The sequence below is a fragment of the Gorilla gorilla genome, chromosome 2 (genome assembly GCF_029281585.2).
Source record: "Gorilla gorilla gorilla isolate KB3781 chromosome 2, NHGRI_mGorGor1-v2.1_pri, whole genome shotgun sequence".
Taxonomy (NCBI): domain Eukaryota; kingdom Metazoa; phylum Chordata; class Mammalia; order Primates; family Hominidae; genus Gorilla; species Gorilla gorilla.
In genome coordinates this window covers 199,953,563-199,979,762 of record NC_086017.1, presented here as the reverse complement: position 1 = coordinate 199,979,762, position 26,200 = coordinate 199,953,563, and the positions used below count along the sequence as shown (strand labels likewise).

Below are 26,200 nucleotides of genomic sequence, written 5' to 3'. Positions count from 1 at the left end.
TCTCTAAAGGCCCTTCTAGCTCTTACACTCTGAACAGAACAAATGAATGTATACTGTTAGAAAACAGAGCAGAAGGGTGGGTGAAGAAACAGAGTAATTTGAGAAATACAGGGAGAAGGAAGATAAGATTACCTCTTATAGCTTCTTTGTAGAAGAATAAAGAGAAGACAAGGTTACATCTCATGTATTCTTTTGCTTACAACTTTCTGGTAACAAATTACAGATACCACAAGTCCCATTGATATACCTACCCTTTGTTTGTTCAAAGATTGATCTTGTGTATGGCAGTTTAAAATAGTGGTCTTTAGTACAGAGTCTTCCCACCTGTAGTTCTCAGATGTCCCAGCACTAGTAGGCAGAAATGTGATGTTGGAGAGATAAGTAGAAAAGAGAACAGATAATCTTTTCTGACTTTCGTGGGGTGAGTTTCACGTATGCTGTAGTGCTAATCACTCTTATTAAGCATCAATAGACTGGGTATCAGGAGTCTTGGTTCTTCTGCAGAACTGCTACTTTAAAAAATGAAAAGAAAAAGGCTCAGCAAATGAATGCTGATCTTGGGTTATTAACTTTTTTCCTCACTCTTGGAATTTTCATCTATAAAATGAGGGTAAGATAATCACAAGGATATTGAAAATGGAGTGACAGTGAAAAGTCTGGAACATGCTAAGTTACTTTTTCCTGTTTGTGGTTATTCCTTTCCTTTCCCCATAGGTATTTGTATCCATATCTATCAGCTCAACTAGACTATAAACTCATTGAAAGGAACTATATGTCATTGATAGCTGTATTGCTCAAGATGCCTAGTACGGAGGAAATTCTCAATGTTTGAAAAGCATGCGCAATACAGATGGAATAAAAGTATGAACAAGTCAGCCACTTGTTTGTGATGAAAATGGAGAACCCCAACCCCACCCTAAGGGACCCATTTACTTGGATCCAGCTTTAAAAATGAAAACGTCTTTGCAAGGTCAAGACACAGAGTGGTCAAATAATTTTAGAACACCTCTGACCTTAAGTTCTTCTGTGCTAACAGTGGAAGAGAGTGGGTGCTTTCATACTCTCGTGGCACCATATTTGCTATGAGAGATATTCCGTTTCTCAGAAGACCATATGGAAAGCAAATGATGTAAAAAATGAGTCACACAGTAAAGGGGGTTAGAAGAAAAGGAAACAGAGATTATCCAACTCAAAAAGAATTCCACACATAGGCAAGTAAATGTAATAAGAAGTTTATTGGATTTCTAAATATAATAAAGTAGTTGCAACTCTTTTACAGAAAAAAGAAATATAATTTCCATATTCATTCTTATAGAGCATCGAAAAAACATAATTGGGAGAGAAAACTGATAGAAGGTAAATAGAAAAACAGGTTTTAATATAGTCAGATAATGCATAAACACAAAAGAAAATACCTAAATCACTTGCTTATAACAGATTTTATTCTCTTATTTTCATACTGAACTATGTGTGCTATTTTGGATACATCAGTGATGGTTTGTAATGTAGTGAATAAATGCAATTTGCTAAGAATACAAGAAAAAAGAGAAACCTATATTTTAGGAATACCATGGCTCTGTCAGTATCACACATATGAAAATAGACATATTCCTTATATGTTTTTGTGTGCCTTTCCCTAAGTCAGGGAATGTTATTCAGACTAGCAGCTCATCACGGTGGGGCTATGATTGTGCTTAGCTAGTAGGAAGTGCTGCTCTTAGTAGACACATTTAGCATAGAGAAAACCCGGCTTCTCACCATCTCTGCCTTATCTATCCACTTGTAAACACCATTTAACCTTTACATAAGACTATCTTCCATGGTCATAATCATCAGATTGAAACTCAGAGCAAAGCCATGCTGTGTTTCTTCCCAGTCCATTTGTTTCCAAGGAAAAAAAAAATCTCTGTATCCCAACATCCTTATGACATTACACTGAAATTTTTGAACTCATTTTCTACTGCTAAAATCTGATCCTCTAAAAAATAAAAAAATGACTAGTGTGGAAATTGGATAAGGTAAAAACAGAAAAGGAACATCAACAGGAAGAGTAGGCATTTTTAGTGAAAAGTATCACCCTTTTGCCAAAGAGTCAACTGGATTCATCCAATGATGATGACTAGAGCAGGGTGGTCACACTCTTGAAATTATGAAACATAGCTGCTCCAACCTCACCCGTAGCTTATGTAATGGGGCTCCTTATATGGAAAAGAGAATGGTGGCTGACTGCAATGGCATGGAGTCCATCTTCCATAGTTTGTCCCCTTTTACTTCCATTTGGTAAAACTGGGTTAGGTAGGAGACAACTTTACGACCAAGAGGACACCAAGAGCTTCCTTGGATAAAGGTTAAGTGGAGGTATCTTGCTTTGCCCAAACAGAGGCATATTCGAGTGAATATGGAGCCAACTGACTTAGAAGGAAAGGGAACGACTTGGCAAGTGTAATCTGCCAGCTGGTTGAGTCAGACGACACATTGAGAACGATCTTTTTTGGAATCATGTCCTCCCTTCAACCCTTCTCCTACAATCATGCACTGTCTACCTCGTCCTATTTACATGGACCCTCTCCTATTGCCACCTCTGGGTAAGAATGCATCACTCTAGGCTATGCTGCTGCTCCATCAACAGTATTGACAGTTTTGTCGGTGATGGAACTATGGAAACAAAAGCCATCAAATAACATACACTACTATTTTTAGGAGTCAAAGTAATGCTCTAAGGATCTGGCAAGGACATTTGGCCCCCTGAGCTTCCAATCCCCACAGCCAAGACTTTTCTATTTTCTCTCATGTTAGCCTGAGAGACAAAAGGAGAAGGAATGTGCTGACACTTTAACACTCTAAACCCACCGATGCTTAGTTTACAGAACACACATATGACACACATCCTAATACAGACTATGGCTCTATTAATTCTCTTAAACATCTTTTTTTCCCCTAAATGCTTCAATGCCATAAAGCTTACATTCCCTTGAAGCAGAGTACAGGAAACCTTAGCAATATGCTACCATCCAGTAGGATATAAATATAAAGAAGCTGTATCAGCAAGGGATGCTCAGGGAATGTGTTTGCAGCCCGTTTCACGGTAGCTGCTTGAGAGGGGATATTGGAAGTGAGTGACTTTCTTTCATTTGGCAAAGTTTCCTTATCTCAGCACCTACTCTTTCTGATGGTATGTTTTTGAAGGCTGCACAGTACGACTCTGGGTACCGTGTGTACATACATATGTAAGGAATAACGTTTATGTTGCTCAGAATAGGCACTTTTTGAAGGCAGTAAATCTAAAAGTAAAGTTAATAGAGCCTATATTTAGTGCTCATCTTCTCACTTTGCTGATGTGTATGCTGAACAGAAGATCACAGATTTGAGTCAGTCTCGCAAAGAGGCCGGAGTCGGCAAATGGCTATATTCAGAGCTGGGGAAGTCTTGCCAACTCAACTGTAGCTGTTAAAAAGGCAGACTTGGAGAAGGTGCAATCGTTTTTCTCAAAGGTGACGGCACAGAAAGAGAAAAGGCATGAAATAAAAGCCTGTGTGCGCGGCACAGGGAAAATTACTATCCTCAGGCTCTGTATCTTCACGCCACATCTACTTCATGGCACAAATTTGCTACTTAGAAAGTCCTTTCCCTTTCCTTTTTTGTATGTCTCATAATTGCACATATTCCCTTACTTAGCTGTAGAGAAAGAGAAACCCTAAATCTGTTAGAGTAATGATAAAGGTGTAGGTTAAAAGACAAAACAAACAAAACAAAAGTGGTTTATTATACAGAAAACATGCAAAAGCTCAACGCTACATCCAACTGTAAAGGTTTCATGTCTAAGTTTAAATTTTCACTTAAGGCACATTAAGCCACATGATAATTTTATACATGCCAAATAATCAGACAATCAAGTGTCATGTTTAATTCTATTTGCTCTTTGAGATATTTCTTGAAAAAGAATGAGGGCATAATTCAGATTTTCAGAGGAGAAATATTCTGACTTTGCCTAATAAAGAAATGAGTCTTGGATAATTTGCTCATCAACTTTCCCAAGAGAGGAAATGGGTAGTAAAAGGAAGAAAGTCTTTTAAAAATAATTTTGCTACTACTTTACTATAAAGTCTTGGTGACAAGATTTAGTTTCTAGGGTCCTAAATGTCTTTCATCAAAGATACTCCTCAGTTCAGACTTCTCCATTATGCTAGAAGGATGGCATGGTCCCATGTTAGTTTCAATTTGCTACCTACAGAGGGAGGACCAAGGCACTTTAACTATTTTTGGCACTATAATCCTGATATGTTGATGTATTTGACACAATTCTAAAAACTAAGCTCAAAGTATATAGGATTAGTAAAATGCAAACTCTGCCCAAATACCAACTCCCCATTTATTATTTGAAAGTTAAAACATGAGGCCATTCCTGTCGTTGGCATTTAAATTATAAAAATCTCTTTTCCTCTCAAAGTTTATGTTTGAAGGAATGAAACACATTGGGCAGATATAGCATAACCTGCCCAAGCTACTCTCCTATTTCCGGTTTATAATTACTAAGTGAGCACTGCTGTTACCCAAAGAGAAAGAGAGAGAAGAAGGAACTGACTTTTTCCCTTTTACACTTAACGTCTCCCAAGAAAGAATAAAAAAGGAAGAAATGTATCTAAGAAAAGCTAGCTCTTCCCATTTTGCATTTCTTAAACTAGTTTGGAAGCAGAGTTAAACAATTTGGGGGTGAGGAACGACATTCAGACTTCATATTTACTCTCTTGTGATGAAGGAAAGAGTCAAGAAAGTAACGATTACTGCTATGCCTCGGGATAAAGCACAGCAGGCACCATACAAAGTGGCAACACAATACATCAATAATGACCAAGAATAGTTCTTTATCCTTTTCCCAACAGATATAAATATAAAGAGAGAATCACGCATGAGAGATAAATACCTGTTTCCACCCCCAACTCAAATTGCTTTGGCATATTTTAAGAGATAAATGGATCCACACAAAATTTAACTAGCTTTTTCTTCTCCTTTTTAGCTGTTACAAAAATGGGTCAGGTATAGGATTTATTAATTTTCTGGCCTGAAAACCCAAGTGCTTAAAAATAAGATTTATTTTTTGAAGGATCAGCTTTCTTGGAAGGGGTGTGTGTGTGTGTGTGTGTGTGTGTGTGTGTGTGTTTTGAAGACAATACATTTGTATGATCCCTAAATATGGGAGAATATATTATGTAAAGTGAAATAAGAAAATTTTTATTAGTTTTTTCTTTATATTTTGTGAAGACAAATTAGATGATTTATAAAGGTATTTGAAAATAATGTTTTTCTAAAAGGCTGCTTTTTTCACATTTACCACCTCATTGTCTTTTTATTCCCTCTGATGAGACAACACAGATTCCACCCATGTGAGTCTCTACTCAGGCATACTAGATAATTCTGAGAAGTGCTCAAATTGTGTCTTCTATTAATCCATTCCTGGGGTGGGAATACTCCGTCTATTTGACAAGAATCATTTTCCACTCATTGGCCATAATATTCATCAAGCCTCACAGGGAGGTGAGGCACTTTTCTTTTTTTTATTTTTTAATTTTATTTCATTATTATTATACTTTAAGTTTTAGGGTACATGTGCACAATGTGCAGGTTAGTTACATATGTATACATGTGCCATGCTGGTGTGCTGCACCCATGAACTTGTCATTTAGCATTAGGTATATCTCCTAATGCTATCCCTCCCCTCTCCCCCCACCCCACAACAGTCCCCAGAGTGTGATGTTCCCCTTCCTGTGTCCATGTGTTCTCATTGTTCAATTCCCACCTATGAGTGAGAACATGCGGTGTTTGGTTTTTTGTCCTTGCGATAGTTTACTGAGAATGATGATTTCCAGTTTCATCCATGTCCCTACAAAGGGCATGAACTCATCATTTTTTATGGCTGCACAGTATTGAACAGACACTTCTCAAAAGAAGACATTTATGCAGCCAGGAAACACATGAAAAAATGCTCATCATCACTGGCCATCAGAGAAATGCAAATCAAAACCACAATGAGATACCATCTCGCACCAGTTAGAATGGCAATCATTAAAAAGTCAGGAAACAACAGGTGCTGGAGAGGATGTGGAGAAATAGGAACACTTTGACACTGTTGGTGGGACTGTGAACTAGTTCAACCATTGTGGAAGTCAGTGTGGAGATTCCTCAGGGATCTAGAACTAGAAATACCATTTGACCCAGCCATCCCATTACTGGGTATATACCCAAAGGATTATAAATCATGCCGCTATAAAGACACATGCACACGTATGTTTATTGCAGCACTATTCGCAATAGCAAAGACTTGGAACCAACCCAAATGTCCAACAACGACAGAGTGGATTAAGAAAAGGTGGCACATATACACCATGGAGGTGAGGCACTTTTCTAGTCTGTGAACGTGCATCTCAACCAAAGCCACCACTCTCCTGCTCCCATTAATGTCGCCCTTATTCCTCAGGCGTGAGGACTAGGAAGGGGTGAGAAGTCATTTGCTATTTAACTTGGCTCTCATTAGTCCCAGGGAATAAGCAGGTGGATGATGACACTGGCTTGATGGATGATAACACTCCAGGGAGGGAAATGCATAAAACACTTATCAGGTATGATTATTTTAAAGGATTCTTAGATTTAATGCAGGAGATTTAATGAGAAGAAATGATATTTTTTCTCTCACTTCACATATTTTAGGGTATAGCAAACAACGAAAGGAGTGAAATGAGAGGAAATAAAAAGTGGAAAGCACACCCTAAAAGTACAGCTTCCTGAGGGACGCAGCTCAAGAGAAGGAACACTCGCTTGCTGAACTGTTATGTAGAGCAACTTCCAGAGCATACATGGAGACTTTCTAGAAGGTTTTTTGAAAACAACATGGTACCAAATTCCTTGTAATTATAATAAATCACAAAATGACAGCATCCTGGGAAGCAAAGTCTATCAAATGGCAAAGGCCAAATCTCAGAAATGCCAACAGTTCCATAACATTTGTTTTCAGACATTGTTAGCTCATGGATTGGCTCTATCGGAAATGCCTGTTGCGGCAACATGCACGTGGTGTGCTCTCAGTAAATGTGAATGGAGAGAAAGACTAAAATGCATTGTCAACCTACGGCGGTTTCTGCCTCTGTGGAACGTACATCGTGGTTCACGGGAGAGAGGCTTCTTTTAGGAATCGAGTCACCTCTGCATGCCAATGAATTCTAAATGATATGGTCTTGGTTGATATTCTGAACCTGACAGTTCCAGAGAGGTTTTTGGTGAATGGAATGTAAAGGAACTCTCTCTGGGGAAATTTATTGCAATGTGTTTCCTTCTGCCCGTTGTTTGTTCTTATTAGTGGCCTTTTCCCACCAACTTCCTCACAGTGCTGATCAGACAGAATACCTAGAGGTTTCCCCCAAGAAGACACAGATGTGTGCAAGCTCTAAATGATCTCTAAGACCGCAGTACACATGTGGACTTGCCACCTGGCAGTCAATTGGTCTCTGATTTTCCCTGGATGACTGGGGGCTTGGTAGTCTGTGAGAAGTCGATATTGTCCTCTAAGGTGTTCTCAGCCGTGAGCGTGGCTACTTGGAGACAGCACTGGACTTGCAAGACCCAGTTATATCCCCAAATCTGCCACTTCCCAGCTATGTCATAGCTTTTGGCAAGTCACTTAATGGCTTGAGCCTCAGCGTTCTCTTCTAGAATAGGGGTACTAATAACTGTCCTCCCTGCGCTATTTTCTGTGTGGAAGCAGTTTGTAAGCTCTCTTAGGAATTACTATTTTACAGCTCAGAAAGTTACCTCCAGGTCCTGCCCGGGAGACTGATGGCAGTTTCTGCCTACAGTGTTCTCTCATTCAAAGCTGGGGTAGAAGAAGCCACAATCACGGTCTTCCCCATGACAAAGGTATATTATTTAAACTAAATAGTCATCCAGAGCAATGAGGAAAGCATTTGTACATTTCCATAGAAAACTATAGCATAATAGAACCCCTCTCCTCAAGAATGATATCCTTTTCCACAGATGAACTAACTAGAAATAATGAGTTTTCAGCAGTACCACTATCTTTTGCTTTTGACTTCTTCCTTGTTAGACATGGGGATTATACACCAATATTTCCCAACTTTTTTTTTTTTTTTTTTGAGACGGAGTCTCGTTCTGTCACCCAGGCTGGAGTGCAGTGGCGCAATCTCTGCTCACTGCAACCTCTGCCTCCTGGGTTCAGGTGATTCTCCTGCCTCAGCCTCCCAAGTAGCTGGGACTACAGGTGCCCGCCAACACGCCCGGCTAATATTTGTATTTTTTTAGTAGAGTCGGGGTTTCACCATGTTGACCAGGATGGTCTCGATCTCTTGACCTCGTCATCCGCTCGCCTCGGTCTCCCAAAGTGCTGGGATTACAGGCATGAGCCACCGCGCCCGGCCCATTTCCTAACATTTTTAAGGTCATTATCAACAAGTCAGATAAAAGGGGGGTACTGTTCACGGGTTAGTTACTGGGGAAGGCATGAAGCTACACAACAACTGTCAGAACGGTCTGTCTTCTAAATAGGAAAGTACAACCAGCAACAAAAAAACTCACAAATTCTAATGTCTGGCCCTCAGAACATCCTTCAGACTAATTTTAGAGATTCTTAAAAATTCGTATAATCAAAGCTTTTTTAAAAAAAAGTAATGCAATGCCCAAAACGAAACAAACAAATATATATGGAAGGAAAAGGAGGGGGGAAGCAACACTGTATCATGTACTACAGGTTTTGTGTGGCACCAAAGAGAACATATGCCCCAAAGGCTGGCTCTGTTTTAAAGTCATGGGTAGCTTGGAACAAAATGTGCTGAAATAAATGTAAGACTTCAAGGAATAATGAGCTCCCTGACACAGGTGATGTTTAAGTAGAGTCAGAATTGGCACTTTGGGAGGCCGAGGCGGGCGGATCACGAGGTCAGGAGATCGAGACCACGGTGAAACCCCGTCTCTACTAAAAGTACAAAAAAAAATAGCTGGGCGCAGTGGCGGGCATCTGTAGTCCCAGCTACTCGGGAGGCTGAGGCAGGAGAATGGCGTGAACCCGAGAAGCGGAGCTTGCAGTGAGCCGAGATTGCGCCACTGCACTCCAGCCTGGGCGACAGAGCAAGACTCCGTCTCAAAAGAAAAAAAAAAAAAAAAAGAATTGGCACTTAGCAATGAATCTGTAAGGGAATTTTAATACCAAGTAGAAAAGATGGCTGGGAAGTCCTTTCTAATAATGGACTTAGACTCAATAGGAAAATAGAGATGTCCTGCTTGTTCTTTTGTGGAGGGTCAAAGGACATGTATCCTTGCTGCAAGAATAGAAGATGTAGCTGTGGATCAATAAGAATGCTCATATTCTGTGATAATAAAGTTCATGGAGGGCTGCTTCCTGTCCATACTGTGCATGCTGGGTTATATTTTGGCAGATCATCTTCTCTTCCAATTATAAAAAGATGGGAAAAGCAAGTAAATACTTCCTCAGTCTTCCTCTATGTCTTTTTCTTCCCATTCAGCCTGATTATTTGGAAGCCCCTTTTTTCTGTTAAGTAAGAATTTCCAGAATCCATGATATTTTGGCCAATGCAGAGGGTCTTCTCTGAGTATAGCCCGTGTTTCCCGTTGTTGTGCCTTAAATACTCTTTTCTCAACTTCTAAATCAAATCAAAGAATCAGCTCAAGATTTCTTATCAAATTTTATGTCCTCCATAAAGTCTTACTAATGTCACTGGAATGACTCTTCCTGATGTCACATTCCTTCCTATTAAGTACAGATTGAAGTGGTTGGATCTTATTACAGTTGGCCAGAATCAAAGTTACTTAGGGGCTGATTCTCTTACAGTGATTATTTGGTAATTATAAATTGAAGAGCTGAGTAAGAGATAAGGATGTTGGGAGAACAAAAAGAAAAGAAAAATATGGACTCCTAAATGATTAGAGAAAGAAGCTGCTCACTTTTTCTAACATGTAACGTCTCTAGGTACAAATATTTGAGCACAGAATGAATGAATCTCAAAATCAATCAACCAGCAAATATTTGTGTATAACCTGTAAAGTGTCCATATATTTAAGTAGAACCTATAAAGTGTTAATATTTAATATGAAAATATAGATGAAAAATTCTTATTCTGAAGAAGACAAGGATAAAAGGAAAGGGTTGAATGGAATATGAACTGACCCAGAAGTGGGAATCTCATGGATGGCATATGCATTAGCTTGCTTCCTCTTTTCAGGATGAATTTGATTTTGGCAACATCCAAAATAGTACAGAACAAAGAGTAACAGAACTGTCTGTAGACATGGGAGTTCTATCCTTCTGTAGCTTTTACACTTCTGGGTCTGAGGTTTTTTGGGGAAATTCTCTTTGGGTGATTCCAATTTCGTTTACTTTCAACCCTAAAGAAAGCCTTTCAACCTAGCCTGACTCATGGTGAACTGCCAAGTTTCATTGAGTACACTGAAAATTAGAAAATATGTTTGTGTCCACTGTTTAAAGAAGCAGCAGAGAGTGATAGGACATGACACTATGTCAATAAGTGAAGAAAAGCTGAATGAGTTGGTGATATCAGACATGAAGAGGCAAAGATTTGGACTTAAGACTTGTTTTGTGGAGCTACAGAGCTAGAATAGACGTATGTGAGCACAACTACAAACTGGCCAGGACTAAGAAGATATGGGATGGTAATTCATCAGGAAAATAACAGAGAAGATTCAGATATTTAAAAGGGCCATGATTCTTTTTTTTTTTTTTTTTTTTTTTTTTTGAGACGGAGTCTCACTCTTTCGCCCAGGCCGGACTGCAGTGGCGCTATCTCGGCTCACTGAAAGCTCCGCTTCCCGGGTTCACGCCATTCTCCTGCCTCAGCCTCCTGAGTAGCTGGGACTACGGGCTCCCGCCACTGAGCCAGGCTAATTTTTTGTATTTTTTTTTAGTAGAGACGGGGTTTCACCATGTTAGCCAGGATGGTCTCGATCTCCTGACCTCGTGATCGGCCCGCCTTGGCCTCCCAAAGCATGATTCTATTTTATTTGGGAATAGCATTCGTGTTTGGGGGCAACTGTAACTCTCTATAGTGGTGTAGAACACAAGATGACATGGTGATGCTTCTCTTTCTTGGTAGAACATTCCATTCGTAGGGTAGAGAACTGAATTTAGAAGCTACATTCAGTGCCAAGTTGACTGAATGCGATTGTGGCTGTTTAATAACGTTTTTATTTGGGTATGTTACATAAATGCCCACCAGAGTTAAATGAATAAGGATTTCTCTGGCCCTTAAGTGGATGGGTATCTAGGAAAAATTAACAATGCCACATAACATGAAAGGCTTAATGCAATCATCTCAAAGTATTATAAAGGAATTGGCTGCAGTGTTTCACCCCTCTCTAGTATATGTAGGTGTTTGTAGAATATTAATTTTTATTTTTAACAAAGGCTAGATGTAGAGATATTTATTCGTGCATCAAGAGACTTCTGTCAGTTAAATAACAACCAGAATTTAACAGCAAAAATTAGCACTTTTTTTTGTAACTTTGAGGGGGACCTGTCAATCAGCTAAAGAAAAAAACGCGCGGGGCACGGTGGCTCACGCCTGTAATTCCAGCACTTTGGGAGGCCGAGACGGGTGGATCACGAGGTCAGGAGATCGAGGCCATCCTGGCTGACACTGTGAAACTCCATCTCTACTAAAAATACAAAAAAAATTAGCCGGGCGTGGTGGCAGGCGCCTGTAGTCCCAGCTACTCGGGAGGCTGAGACAGGAGAATGGCGTGAACCCGGGAGGCGGAGCTTGCAGTGAGAGGAGATCGTGCCACTGCACTCCAGCCTGGGGCACAGAACGAGACTCCGTCTCAAAAAAGAAAAAAAAACGTATCTTTCACACAGCTCTCCACAAAATAAGGGACATGCATGTTGTAACTAAGATAGAGTCCACAATTTTTTGCACAAGGGCCAGGAAAATTAAATAGAAAAGGAAATTAGTGTCCTTTTTTCTGGATTGAAGGGAAATTCTGCCTGTAGTCTGTGATCTAAGAAAAACTGGTGCTGTCCAACCTGCTGAAAAATATTTCAGTATCAACTATTACAATATATTATTAGTCTTACAGGCTAAGTGCTAATCTGTGTTAAAATTCTGAAAATACAATAGTTATTCCTTTGCTATAAGGAAAGTTATCAAGCTGCAATGGAATAAAATAAAATGCCATCATTAAAAATATAATTTTTTGTGGTTACATTGCTTTGGACTTAAAAAAAAAATCTTAACCTAGTCTTTGAAAGATTACTTTGCATACAGTTGAGAAAACTAGATCAGTCACAAACGAATTTTCCAAGAATCTATGACCTCAGTCCCTGATGAAAATTCATTAACATGAAACAGAAAGACTCTATTATCTCATTTCACTTTATGAATAAATACAACCTAAAAAATATGCCCCTATAAAAGAAGATTTTATGGATGCCACATATATTTTCTGGTAGCCTTCCCCTTATGAATATAATCATAATTCCCTAAAATCATAATGCATTGATTTAATTTACAAAAAATCCAAGTAGAGCAACACTAATAGGTAGGATGGAAAGAAGGAAAGAAAGGGAGAGAGGAAAGTAGGAAAGAAAATAAGAAGAGGAGGAAGGAAGAGGGAGAAAGGAAGGGAGGAAGAAAGCAAGAGAGGAAGAATCCTTACCAAGTCATAGTAGCTTCAGTCAGGTAACTTTTTAAGGTTTGAAATAAGGCTATGCTAACCAAACAACAGCCTCATGAGAAAAGTTTCATTCTAGTTATCTGTCAAGTGAATAACTTGGCCTGAAATATTCATGGTTGCACCATATTAATGCCTCACTGAGAACAAGTTTTGAACTTGTCTGGACCACTATTAAGCAAATACAATGAAGACAATTAAAAAATAGGCTGAATGGTGGTAAAGAATCAAGTTGAAGTCTCTGTCCTCATTATCTGACTAAAACTACTGTAAAATCAAATAAAAAACACTAACATCCATTATATCACCTTCTGGCATAAAAATGTTTTACTCATTTAAAGACCTATGAGATACTTCCAAGACAAGGAAAAAATAAATACTACTAGAATATATTAAGATGAAAAGTTGACTTCTCTCTCTTTCTTTCTTTCTTTCTTTATTTATTTTTTTTTACTTTTTTACTTTTTGGTGAGTATATTTTTGAGATTTGGTGGTTATCATTTACATCATTGACTCTTCAGTGGAATATTCATAGTAGTGTAAATAGATTCTTTGAAAATAAGGCACAAGTATATGTTGTTCTCTGATTGTCTCCCACGAGAGTGCACCAAACGAGCGATCCCAAGAAATGGACTTGAGGCACATTTTGCAGAGGTATCTTTTTCAGTTTGCTGGTTTCCCACAGATGGCTAAAGCAGGGGTATGGAACATGCTGTCATATTTCATTCATAACACACATGTACTATAGCTCTAGGCAACAGATGGACAATCGCTTGTTTGAACTACAAATGTGAAATACTAAGGTAGAATAGCAATATTTCTAGAAATGTATATGAAAAAATAAAGCCTTTCCAAGCCAAGAGGAATGGTGAGAGGCTTTGAGGTTACATCAGTGTTTCCCTGATCTCCCTAGCAGCTGCCATAATTTCCCCAACACCCTTCAAAACTTGATAATGGAAGGATCAGGGGGCAGCCGACACAGATTTGACAAGAGAAGCCCAAACCATATCAAATAGAAATAACACTGTTATTCCTGGCTGGTTCACATTAATAGGATTATTTACTAACTATAAAAATGGCTGGAAGTTGTGTTTTCAGAGTCCTGCCTATATTCCACTAACTCTCTACTATAGCCCCATGGAAAAAGCCCTCTCTTTCTTCCTCCGTACCCAAATATAAAATACTTGTTTAAATGTAGAGTTTCATATTCTTTAAACCTCACCATAAACATCTCTGCAGAATCTTTCATAGGGAACAATTATAGTGTTGATAAGTCCACCCCCTTAATCAGCACATACCCAGAAAAGTAATTTTGATCAGAGAAGTTGCTCCTACAGAAATAACAATGTGTTAATGACAAGAAAAAGAACCCACATCTTTGAGCTGCAGAGATGCCAGCATCTAACAACCTAATGCCTTATGCTGGGACACATGACTTATTTTTGAGTCGATTATTTATTTATTTATTTTTTTAAACAAGCGCATGCCACCATGTCTGGCTAATTTGGTTTTTATTTTATTTTATTTTTTGTAGAGACAAGGTCTCACTATGTTGCCCAGGCTGGTGTCAAACTCCTGGCCTCAGGCAATCCTCCTGTCTCAGCCTCCCAAATTGCTGGGATTACAAGTGTGAGTCACCACACCTGGCCTTATTTTCGAGTTTTAAAGGCAATTTTCTTTGCCGGTGAGACTCCATGTTGAGTCAGTATGGTCTGGGGGTTGAAAAATTTAAGAAATCCTATTTTGATATGTTCTGCAGAGCCCATGATACAGTGGATTTTTTTCCTTTTCCATGTCTCTCTTGTTACACAGAATTACCAAATATTTATATTCTTGATACTTTTCAAAATCAGTATATTTTTACAAACTTTCTGTTATAGACTCTGATTTTTCTACTATTCATGTATTTAAACCACAACAATTATGGTATTATATCAGCAGACAGTATGATTATAATCATTAAAGTAATACAATCTTTTTCTCTCTGTTGCAGGCAAAATTTCATGCAACTAAAAAAGAGTGACTTGGCATTGTTTAAATCAAATGATTAATAGAAAAGACAGTAATATAAATCATATATTTAAGAAACCCTAGAATAAAATATTGTAGGATCCTTTCCTTATTATACCTTGTGAAAGAAAAAAAAAACTCTAAATCTAAATATTTCTACATATGTATGAGTGCACATTCATTATTATAAAAGAATAAGTCTATCTTAAAAAGAGATTTACTTTAAAAACCTTTGGTAAAGATACTCTGAGGTTATGTTATAAGAATGCATAATAAAGATTGTAAGCAAGCAGTATTCTGCTGACGATGCCACAGGGATGGGTCTGTGACAGCATTTTCTTACAGCTTTTCCTCTTGACATGTAAACATTCAGTTACACAAGGATTTAAATGTAATAAGCAAGTAGAATGTTACTGCATTTTATAGTATAAATATTCAATAAATTCTTCTTCTTTTGGCAAAATTAATAATAATATGACCACTTTAAGAGATACAATCTATCCCTCAATAAATTGGACTCTTTGCTTTGTCCTAAAGAGAATTTCTCCGAAAGTATTACATAAAAAGTTACTAAGTCAAAATTCAAGCCGATTACATTATCAGCCCTATTGTCAAATAGTCAGTGCTGCTTGAGGTCATCAGCATGGTCTGGCTTCAATTTGGAAGACAGGAATTCAGAGACACAGTTGACATTGCCTCCCAAAACTAACATGCTGCCCCTAAGTGAATCTCATCATATTTCACATTATGAGAAATATACGATCAAAGATAAGAGAAGTAGGGTAAGAAAAAGACAGTGGTCAAAGGAAGCTCTTAAAAGCTGTAATTTTGGTGGTTCTAACACAAAACCGTTTAGTGACAAAAGCAAATGAGCCATACATTAAGGATGAGCTATAGTGACCATCGGCTTAAGAATTTCTAGTCACAAAAAAAGAATCACTTTTATGATCATTCCTATTCAAGTAAAATAAATTTAATTGGAATTCCTGAGGAATAGTTTGCAATTCAAAACACGTATCCATAATTTTTTATTTCAGTTCTGATGTTAAAATTAAAAACTAGAAAAAAAACTAGAAATCTGAACATCACTTCACAATAATGAAAAAGATATCTGTGGAATAAGGAAACGGTACATTGGAGGATGTAATTATACTTGTTATATTTGGTGTCTTAAACTGGGTATTAGGTATATAGGAATTCATTATATTATTATTTATACCTTTTTGTAGACTTAAAATACTCCATAATTTAAAAGTATATATTTGTGGGAGATTTGAAGAAAGGTTTAAGAAATCTCAGTCCAAAATCCTTAGTTTACAAAATGGCAACTTGCCATGACTAAGCTAGGTGTCTCTCCTTAAGTGAAACATGTTCGAACTTAATAAGTATGGCTTGGCAGTTGGCAAGCAAGTGTTTCACTGGCTAATAAAAGTTTGAATAAAGATTCTAGGCAGAGATTCTGCATATTTTTAGCTCATAAAGACAATTTTTTTTCAGTGATTGTCTTTGAAAGTGTGGTGTAAATGTCACATCGATGATATGAAAATGTCTCCTGCAATATGTAATTTCAGTTGCAGAAGGATTATGAGAATAATGAAACTGTGGTTTCAGAATCTTTTCAAGCTTTCTACTCTTTTGAAAGTAAACCAAACAAAACTGCACAGTTTTATTTTGTATGCTCTGATTTTCAACTGTCAGGCAAAATGGACCTGGTAGTAAAAAAGAAAAAGAAGAGAATTTGAACTGTTTTTTCACAGCCTTCATCCTCTAGAGAAAAAGGCAATTTTGATAGTTGTGTTGGATATTAGAATAAACATGACAATATTTTTAAGATGAGAAGTGGGACAGTATTGAAAATGTTATCTTCTAGAAGAAATCAAGTTTGTCTGTATTACAATGTTCAGGTAGTGTGGAAAAGAAAAATCTTAAGGTAATATTGTGGGACAATAATGTATTTTTAAACATAACCCCAAAATGCCTTTCCTAGCATATCCCATCTGTAATTTCTTTAGAAAAATATTGAAGCTTGGTTGTCTGTCACTACTTATTAGCTATGGGCCGATAACTCTTTTCCAATTAGCCTTGATCACTGGTCACTATAGATTCTGAATTCTGATGGTTGCAAATTAAATTTGGGCTTGTTCTAACTTATGTCATTTACAGCTTAAATTCTTTACAGCCTAACAAAAAAAAATTGTGCATTTCCCTCCCCAAGGACATGAGTAGTATAAAGCAAGAGAAGAATATACTCTTCAATACATGGGAAAAGAATGGCTACTCTTTACAGTCACAGGCAAAACAGAAATGATAGGATGGAGATTTCAAGCCTAAAAGCACCTGTGAGTTGGCAGACTCACCCAGGAAAAACCATGTGACAGCAAATACCACACTAAAAAAAGCCATTCAACCAGATGAAAAGTGAGACAAACATAGGGATTAAAAGTTACAGGAATGCAGAAGTGAATGGGATGGAGCATAATCTGTGCAAAAATGTGGAAGTCCTTGGGAACAAAGGCCCATCAAGATCCTACATGATTCAATGTGAAATGTGTATTTGGTAACAACTTTTGAAAAAAATCTCATAATTTATGTGTTTCTAAGGCAAGGTTAATAGCAGATGAAGAACAGAGACTGTCGCGTAGTTTGATGGCCTTTACTCTAGTATTTCTTATCTTTTTCTTGTGTTCGTTCTTCTCAGTGCCGGCTGAACAGGTGACTGAATCTAAAGGTCAGTGCTCGCCTTGGCGGTCAACACCCTGATGCGGGCAGAGTTGCAGGTCTTGCAGAGGATGTGCCCATCCAAGGGGTAGCAGCCTTGGTTATCTCCTTCAGACAGGAGACCACCGCAATCCTAGAACAGTAAAGACAGATGGAAACGATATAAGTAAAAACGTTAAGTACATATGTGGAGGACTAATGATTGAGCTTTCTATTCAAGGCCTCCATAATGTGGCCACTTACTATCCTTCCTGCTTTACATTCTGCTAATCCCCTGTATCCTTTCTCCCAATATATAACATAGTATATCTTGAATGTAATTGAATTAGAGATTGGGGACATAAATATAAATGGACATAAATATAATCCTCCTAAGCTCACTTGATATGAAATACAGGTATAAGAAGAGAAGAGGCCACCCATCTTGGCTCCCATGTAGAAGTTTGCTACCCCCACTCAACAAGAGAAAATAAGAATGTCCCTAACCACCGAGGCATTTTTTACCCTTTACCATTAGTTTAAGGATCTCTCAAAATGCATGCACAGGTACGGGAATGGAATGTTTTGGCCATTTCTGGGCTAGAGCAAAGGTAGACTGATGTCTGCTAAGCAGAAGGGCCACCAGTGGGTTCGGTGTATTTACTTCAACTGCAGTAAGAAAATAAAATCCTAAAGTTTGTGGGGAGTAGTGGTTTGCTGTACTTTCTAAAGGAGACAGCATTGTGGAGAGCAAAGACTGCTAGTCCGGGGGACAGGCCTCCTGAGCACCACCCATAGTTTTGCCACAGTCTGCCTCAATGCACACAGGCCGACTGCCACTCTGAAAATAACTTCTGCCTTTTCTACCTTACCAAGCTGTTAAGAGGATCAAAGAAGATAATGGATCAAAAAAAAAAAAAAAAAATGCAAAGAACTGCATAACTGTAAAGGAATATACTACCGCTGACAGCTCCTCTTAGGGTCCATTTTGAAAAGTGTTATATAACAGTTAAATGCTGGCCTTTGTCTTTGGAAAATAAATACATAGTACTTCATCAAGAGGTGTGTGTTTGCTAACTTTAGTATAAACTCTCAAAGGCCACAACAGCTATGAACCTCGCCTCCGCTATCTACCATGGTGGCAAGGAGGTCAATGGAGTTCATGTCTTCATTTGACATAGAATGAAATTTAAGTTAACGGGGTATCCAGAACACAATAGCAGCAATGGTTATACTCTGTGGGAAGTTTGGCTTTACTGAAAAGAACATGCAGATATACTGCAGCTCTAGAGGCGTTCAGGAAACTGAGCAATTAGTAGTGCATGCTAACAAATAAATAAATCTCCATGACTCTGAACAAGAAGTTCTAACCAAAGCCTCAGAGCCAAAGTTAAAGGTTCAATAACACCATTTCTCACTAATTTAGTATTTCACAATTTACAATGTCCTTTAATATACAATTTTGTATTTCACTCTCACAGCCGTATTTGGAGGAGTTAAGGACCTGAGTCCTTTCTTCCGGTGAGCAAGCAGACTGAGAGAGGTAAAGTGACTTATTCAACAGCATGTGCTCGGAATACTAGTGTCAAATCTAAAACCCAAGTCCTATGAGTACAGGCACTAAGGCCGTTCTGAGATTTAGTAATTGCTACATCTATGTAAACCTAGCTCGAACGAGCCTTTCAACGCCTGCCACAGACTGGCAGGGCAGGGGTGTCAACCAGACCTCGCATCGGTAGCAGTGAACATGGAAATCTCGATCCAAAGCCACAATACGGACAGTCTCCTCCTGGCCCGGGGCTGGCATAATAGGCTCCTTGCAAACAGAACATCGCGGGGCAAATTTCCTGAAAGTGAAGAGAGAGTTCTGGTTAGATACCATGGATGGACACTGAGGTGGGACACAGAGGTAAAAGGAAAAGGTGGAAACTGAGAGTCAGTATACCTGCTTCCTCATCCGTAAGGTGAGGGAGTTAGACTCAGGGACTGTGGAGGTTCTTCCATCAATCGGTGGTAAATATTGTGATATTTGGCGAGATGAGAGAGTGAGCGTGTGAATTGCTTGGGCATGAAGAGCATCTAGCATCTCTTTCCTGCATGGTGCGCGGTATGAAATTCGTCTTTAGATAGATTCTGAATGCAAACCCTGTGCTTGGGATAGGCTAACTGGAGGAGAGAACAAAGTCCTGTCCAGCCCCTATTTGTTTCTGACTTTTGTTTCTAGACTTTTGTATGCACTCCTTAGGTCCTAGAAAAATATTCTGAGGTTGGTATCTTTGCCTTGTTCCCACCTTTTAGAGCTTCTTTCTTGGAAATTTGTCTTGACTTCTAGGAACTGACATAAGAAGACTCAAATACATAGCTTTTCAAAAGGGCAGAGGTTAGTGTGTTTAAATATACATTACACAAAACTTAAAAATGGCCAAGTCTGCATTTCCTACATTTTTTATTGTGTTAAACTTTTGCTTAAAAATTAAAAGTTAAAGAGCTATCAAATTCTTTATTCTTTAAAGGATTTTAGCACTGTTAAAGGGTGAGTGTATACTAACACACATACACATACACACACATATAAATATGCATATGCACATGTTTTTGAGGCTGCTGGTAAATACTTTTAATACTTATTAATTTCTTAGTATTTCTCAATATGATCAATGGTACCTAACAATTTTTTTTCTGTGACAGGTTACTTGGCTGAAAATATAAGCCATGTATCTCTCTGTATCTTCTGGAAATTGGAGATGGTATTTGTGAAGGTATGAAATGACATATTATTTGAAATGGACCTGGATAAGAACTGAAGAGATTTAAAAAAAGAGAAACAGACTGTGACTCAGTTTTTTCATGGTACTGGTTTTAAGATAAACGATGTTAAAAATTTATCTATTTGTAGTGAGACTTAAAAAGAAATAATGATAATAATCTAACACTTTGCAGAGCACGTTACGGTTGTCAAAGCATTTCTACATACATTATATTCTATATGTAGGTATTAATTTTCCTGGCAGCACCCAAAAAGCATCTGTATGGCTGCAATCTAAATAAATATGAATTAAGCAGCAGATCAATTGATTGCCGTGAAAGAAAAGTTAGAAGGATCATAGTACCACTGCGGCAGTAATCAGAGTTGTTATAATTGGTATTTTATGCAAGAAGTTTATATTCAGTGGCAAAAAATTGCTTTGGACTACCAGATTATTTTTAAATCTGGGTCATCAGTGGTGAAATAAGTAGGCTTCTGGGATCAACTGCAAAATTTCCTTTCCCCAAACTCTGTGGGGGCAGAAGTAGGTTTTCCTTTTCAGTATATCCAGAAGCCTTCTCCAATTTCCCCAAATAGAATTATTTGCTCCTCTAAGGTAAGAATTCTGTCACTGAATTTATCCATTTTGGTAGTAATTATTTGGATATATTTATGGGGCAGTAAACTCTAAGCTTCCACAAGATAGGACTTTGCTCTGTCTCTGAGTCTCCAGGAACAACCATTGTGACTGGTGCAGAAAAAAAAAAGTTGGGCTACATCTAATGAAATGAATCTGCCATATTTCTGTATTAAAAAAGATATTAGTTGGGCTTTATGTTCAATCTCAAGGTTCTTCCTCTTTGGGAAGACACAAACTGTATTCTTGCTGAGTAATGATTCTTTCCTACCAATTGGCCTCATTTCCATAATGAGAAAAACCAAAGCGAAGAGGCAGGAGGTGGTTCTCATGGTCCCCATGGTGTTCCTCCCATAGCAATTCGAGGAGGGCTCACAATCCCAGGTGGTCTATTTCAAGGCTTAGCTCACTGAGTGGACAATAATCGTAAAAATAAATTTGATGAAAACAACTTTCGATGATTAAAGCTACCATTTATTGAGTGCTTATTATGTGCCAAGCCCTGTTGAGTGCTGTACACACTTGACGTAATTTTCTACTGACAGCAACATTACGAGGAAGTATTTTTATCATTTCTACTTTACAGCCAACAGAGCCAAGGCTCAGAGTGGGATGATCTTGGTCATCTTGTATTCCGGCACATTTCTGGCAATCAACAAATGGATGCTGATTAAATACATAAATGAATGAGGGTAATATTCCTGATAAGAAAGCACAGATAGGGGAATAAAGCCTCCATACATGCAAAGAGTCAGTTAAAGAAATCTGCTTTTCTGGGTTTTCTCACTGGGAATACAAGAATAAGCAACGACTTCCAGTACAGACCTGAGAAGGAGTTCTATATATTTCTGCAGTATTTCTATTAATTTATATATACAAATCCTTATTGCAAAAATGATACAAGATGATTATTGTAAAGTTATATATATATACACAAACACACATATGTATATACACACACACACATGTATATTTCTATACCAGTCAGACTGTGGTAAGTGCTATCTATAGCAGATTTATAAAACTCTATAAAACACAGAGATTAAGATGTAAATCTAAACATGAGAAAAGGGAGGGGTGGAGATCAGAGAAGTTTTCTTCCAGGAAACGGTAATTGAGTTGGGCCTTTAAAGATAACCATTTAGGTGAAATGAGAAAATGTGTATGTGTGTATTAGGGTGGGGGAGATAGTCTTCCAGAAGACTGCAGTGGTTGCAGCGGTCATCTGAAATGACATATGTGAAAGATTGCATGTCCAGTAGGCTGGAGGATATGAGTCAACATTGACCAAAGGTGGTTATGTAGAGGATGGTCCATTAACAAGTTCTCAAAAACAGTATTCCAGAACCTTGTTACACAAAGTGCAGGCCATGGGCACCTGGGAGCTTGACAGAAATCCAGAATCTTAGGCCCCACTCCAGGCCTGAATTAAAATCCAAAGTTTAACAAGATCCTTCTGTGGATTACAGGCACATTAAAGTCTGGGAAGCACTGGTTTAAAACGCAGACTAAGGCTGGGTGCAGTGGCTCACGCCTGTAATCCCAGCACTTTGGGAGGCCTAGGCGGGTGGATCACCTGAGGTCAAGAGTTCAAGACCAGCCTGGCCAACATGGTGAAACCTTGTCTGTACTAAAAATATAAAAATTAGCCAGGCATGGTGGTGGGTGCCCGTAATCCAAGCTACTTGGGAGGCTGAGGCAGGAGAATTGCTTGAACATGGGAGGCAGAGGTTGCAGTGAGCTGAGATTGTGCCACTGCATTCCAGCCTGGGTGACAAGAGTGAGACTCCATCTCAAAATAAATAAATAAAATAAACAAATAAATAAAAGGCAGACTAAGCACGTGAGGTAAATCCCTTCTTATGGGTCTCCTGTATCTCAAGGTAATCTCTACTCCCAGGCTGCTCTAGTTACAGCAAAGCAAATCTCCCTGAACACAGAGAACCCTTTCCTAACTCTGTGCCTCTGCTTTTTGCCTGAGTTGCTCCCTCTGCCAGGAATCTCCTTGTTTCCCACTTAAAACACTCTTGACATTCTCCTTCCACAAAGCCTATTCTGACCACAGAGCCAGGTGATCTGACTTTGACAGCGCAAGCCCTTACCTGTGCCTGTCTCATGGAGTTCAGCCCTTTCTCCCTGTCTGCACACTTTCTCTGCCCTCCTCCTGGCAAGCTCCTTGCTGACAGTGACTTCTCTATATATATCTGCACAATTTCTCTCCTTGTATCTCTCTCCTTCAGCATTTAATGCAGCAATTGGCACACAGAGGGTTCTTTATAAATGTGAGTTGAACTGAATTAACATGCATTTTCTAAAGGTCCACAAAAGGAGACCCGTTCAAAAGGACCACAAACAAGGCCCCAAAAACTGTCTGGAGGAGGAATATCCCTTTGTCTGCCCTCTCTTTGGTCTTTCAGTGATTAGCCTATGCTGGACTTTTAGCTGCTTTGTATTCTAGTAATTTTAAGGCTTATAAATAAGAGTTCCATAAAACGGTTTCTTATTTTCCTTTAGGAAATGGGGAAAGGATCAAAAAACTTCTCTCCCTACATACCTGCCAATCATGAAGACAACATTATTATCACTTTTAATTTATGTTTTAACATGCATTGAACTAGTGGGGAAGGTTAGCTGGGGGTTTTAATTTTTTTTCCCCCTTTTAGTTGCTCAAGTCTGCTTTTTGGGAGCTTTCAGACCCACAAACTTATGTCATCAGTCACCAGTCTCTAATTATGCTCCCTACCCCTAGACATGAAAGATAAATGGCATAGATATAAACTTGCATTTGTCAAAATTGATTTCCTGTTTTAATTGAGGGGTGTAATGTATCAGTCTTTTCTAGCCACAGAAACATGTGTGCTCTGATTATAAGTATCAGTCTTTCTTGGATTAGGGTAAGTCTAAGAAAGGAGAGAAACAGTAACAGAACATACTCCCCATTGAGATCTTTTCACTTCCCTTAAATAGATGCAGGGATTTTTCAATGTGTAATTACAAGCTAAAAATATCAGTAATGTGAAGTACAATTTATGCTGTGACTGCCCTTTAAAAGCGAGTCCTTCCTTGTCTAATTCAGGTTGCAAATTTCCGCCTCTGGGATTTTTTAATTCATTCAACCTCACGTCTTTTGGTGAGGTTTTCACTTTCTTTGCTACTTGGAAAGTGGTTAGGACATTCATTCTTAAAATATGAGTCTCAGATCTCCAAACTCCTTGGGGTAAGTGCTTTCTGGCTGTTGACAATCAACACAGTGGTGAGAATTAACCCAGAAGACTTCACACTTGGAGGCCATAGAATGGATGCCCAACCTGGTGAGCAATACAAGCTTCATCTCTTTGATAGCCTCAAAGGCTGTCTTCAAAGCCACTGCCCAGAAAACACATACAGAAACCTGAGTCCACCATTTACAGATCGTATCTATAGGTTTAATACAGTTCTTAAAAATATAAACCAAATGTTGGCTGGGCACAGTGGCTCATGCCTGTAATACCAGCTCTTTGGGAGGCTGAGGCAGGTGGATCACTTGAGGATAGGAGTTTGAGACCAGCCTGGCCAACATGGCGAAACCCCATCTCTACTAAAAATACAAACATTAGCTGGGCATGGTGGTGCATGCCTGTAGACTCAGCTCCTTGGGAGGCTGAAGTAGGAGAATTGCTTGAGTCAGGAGGCAGAGGTTGCAGTGAGCTGAGATTGCACTACTGCACTCCAGCCTGGGCAACAGAGTGAGACTTTGTCTAAAAAATAATAACAATAATAATATACATGTATATAAATAAATATATTTATATATAAAATATATACAAATATATTTACATATTATTATATATATATAAAAACATATATATAAAATGAATGTTACTGAATAATTAACTAACAAACTGGTCAAATAAAAATAAGCACAATACAAAACTGTTTAAATTTCTTAATTTTCATAAAGACCCCAGCTGTAATACAGGAAAGAAGGACCTAAAAATGAGACAAATGAAGTAGTGGGGACAGATTATTTTGGGCCCATGAATAACTGGCCTTGATCTTGAGGCACCATTTTTTAATCCTCCTCAAAAGAACACACAATTTGCATTCATTAATTCTATTAAAAAATAACTTGAGAAAGAGAAGACTTGGGTGGAAGAAAAGGCTAGGGAATGGCATCAATATGTTGACAATGGCATGAAACTGCCTTTGAATATGTGAGAGGCTTGCATTAGTAAAAGAGACTGAATGGTTCTCTGTGTCTGTCCACCATAACTCCCTATCAGTAGAGTGGCAGGGATGCACAGATTAGCTGTTGAGAAAACTCTGGGTCATCACAGCTGAGAGAGCTGTAGAGAGGGTTTGATCTAAAGACCAAATTGAAGAGCTCAAATAAGTTGAACAATGCCAAATGTCACAAATTTTGTTCATATTTAGGCCAGATCCTGTTTCTTTCTAACACATACACATTATAGCTGAGCCAGCTTTTTCGTCATTAGAGTTACCCAGAGATGCAATGGACAAGCTCTGGGGAAGCCTTGACACAGAGACCAGGCTGGATGACTGCATGGATTGTCTGATATTAATTCTTGCATTGGAGGAGGGGATCAATAAGCTCTTTTAAAAGCCTCACTAAATCCTGAAATTCTGTAGTTCTGAGAGAGAAGAATGTATGCCCAGATGCCAAGCAGTAAGAACAGACTCCAAAAAGACTGGCAGGGTGGTGATGAGAGAGTAGGTTGCCTACTTGTGGAAGTCCTCAATGCAGTGAATGAGCCCGCCAGCATCCACAGTGAATGGGATCCCATCCAGGCTGCGGTGGCACATCACGCAGGTGAAACAGTGAGGATGATAGGCCTTCCCGGTGGCTCGGAGAATCCGCTCCATGATGGGCTTGGAACACACATTGCACTGCTCCAGAGTATTCTGGGGAAGGAAACAGAAACCACGTTAGACTGGGACAGAAGGGGGTCCATACTGCATGACAGGCATCTTTACAAAACAGATTGTCTCAGGTCCTTATCACACCACTCTAAGGAAGGCATTTATCACCATTTACAAACCACATCTACAGCTTTAATACAGTCCTTACAAATAGAAAACAAGTGTTATCAGCCAATTAACTAACAAACTGGCCAAAGAAGTGTGTTATAGAGAGAAGGAAACACAATTAGATGGGTCAAGTGGCTTTTCTAGTATCACTCAAGTAGTAGGTGGCAAGTCCAGAACTGAGGACATGTGTTTTCTGACTGCTGTCCTTGTTCCTTTCCTTGTTTCCTACAGCAAGGGTGATGGCAAACTTTTCTCTAAAGTCCCATATAGTAAATATTTCTGGCTTTGTTGTAACAAGTCAACTTTGCTATTATACCTGGAAAGCAGTCATAGCATGCAAACACATGGGCATGCTTGTGTTCCAGTAATACTTTATT

At 38.7% G+C, this 26,200-nt stretch overlaps 1 protein-coding gene across 14 annotated transcripts in view; it reads right to left on the bottom strand.

The window, feature by feature from the left end:
• Window positions 1–1,216: 1,216 nt before the first annotated feature.
• The window catches only part of LPP (LIM domain containing preferred translocation partner in lipoma), a 741,548-nt gene continuing 716,564 nt past the window's right edge, over window positions 1,217–26,200 (bottom strand). For all 14 annotated transcript variants that reach the window (XM_055381176.2, XM_063704451.1, XM_019023948.4 and 11 more), the window contains 3 exons: window positions 25,519–25,697; window positions 19,139–19,259; window positions 1,217–17,566 (listed from right to left, as the gene is read on the bottom strand). In XM_055381176.2, coding sequence (XP_055237151.1) covers window positions 17,438–17,566; window positions 19,139–19,259; window positions 25,519–25,697 — 429 coding nt within the window. In that variant the 3' untranslated portion in view covers window positions 1,217–17,437. The remainder of the gene's footprint in view (window positions 17,567–19,138; window positions 19,260–25,518; window positions 25,698–26,200) is intronic.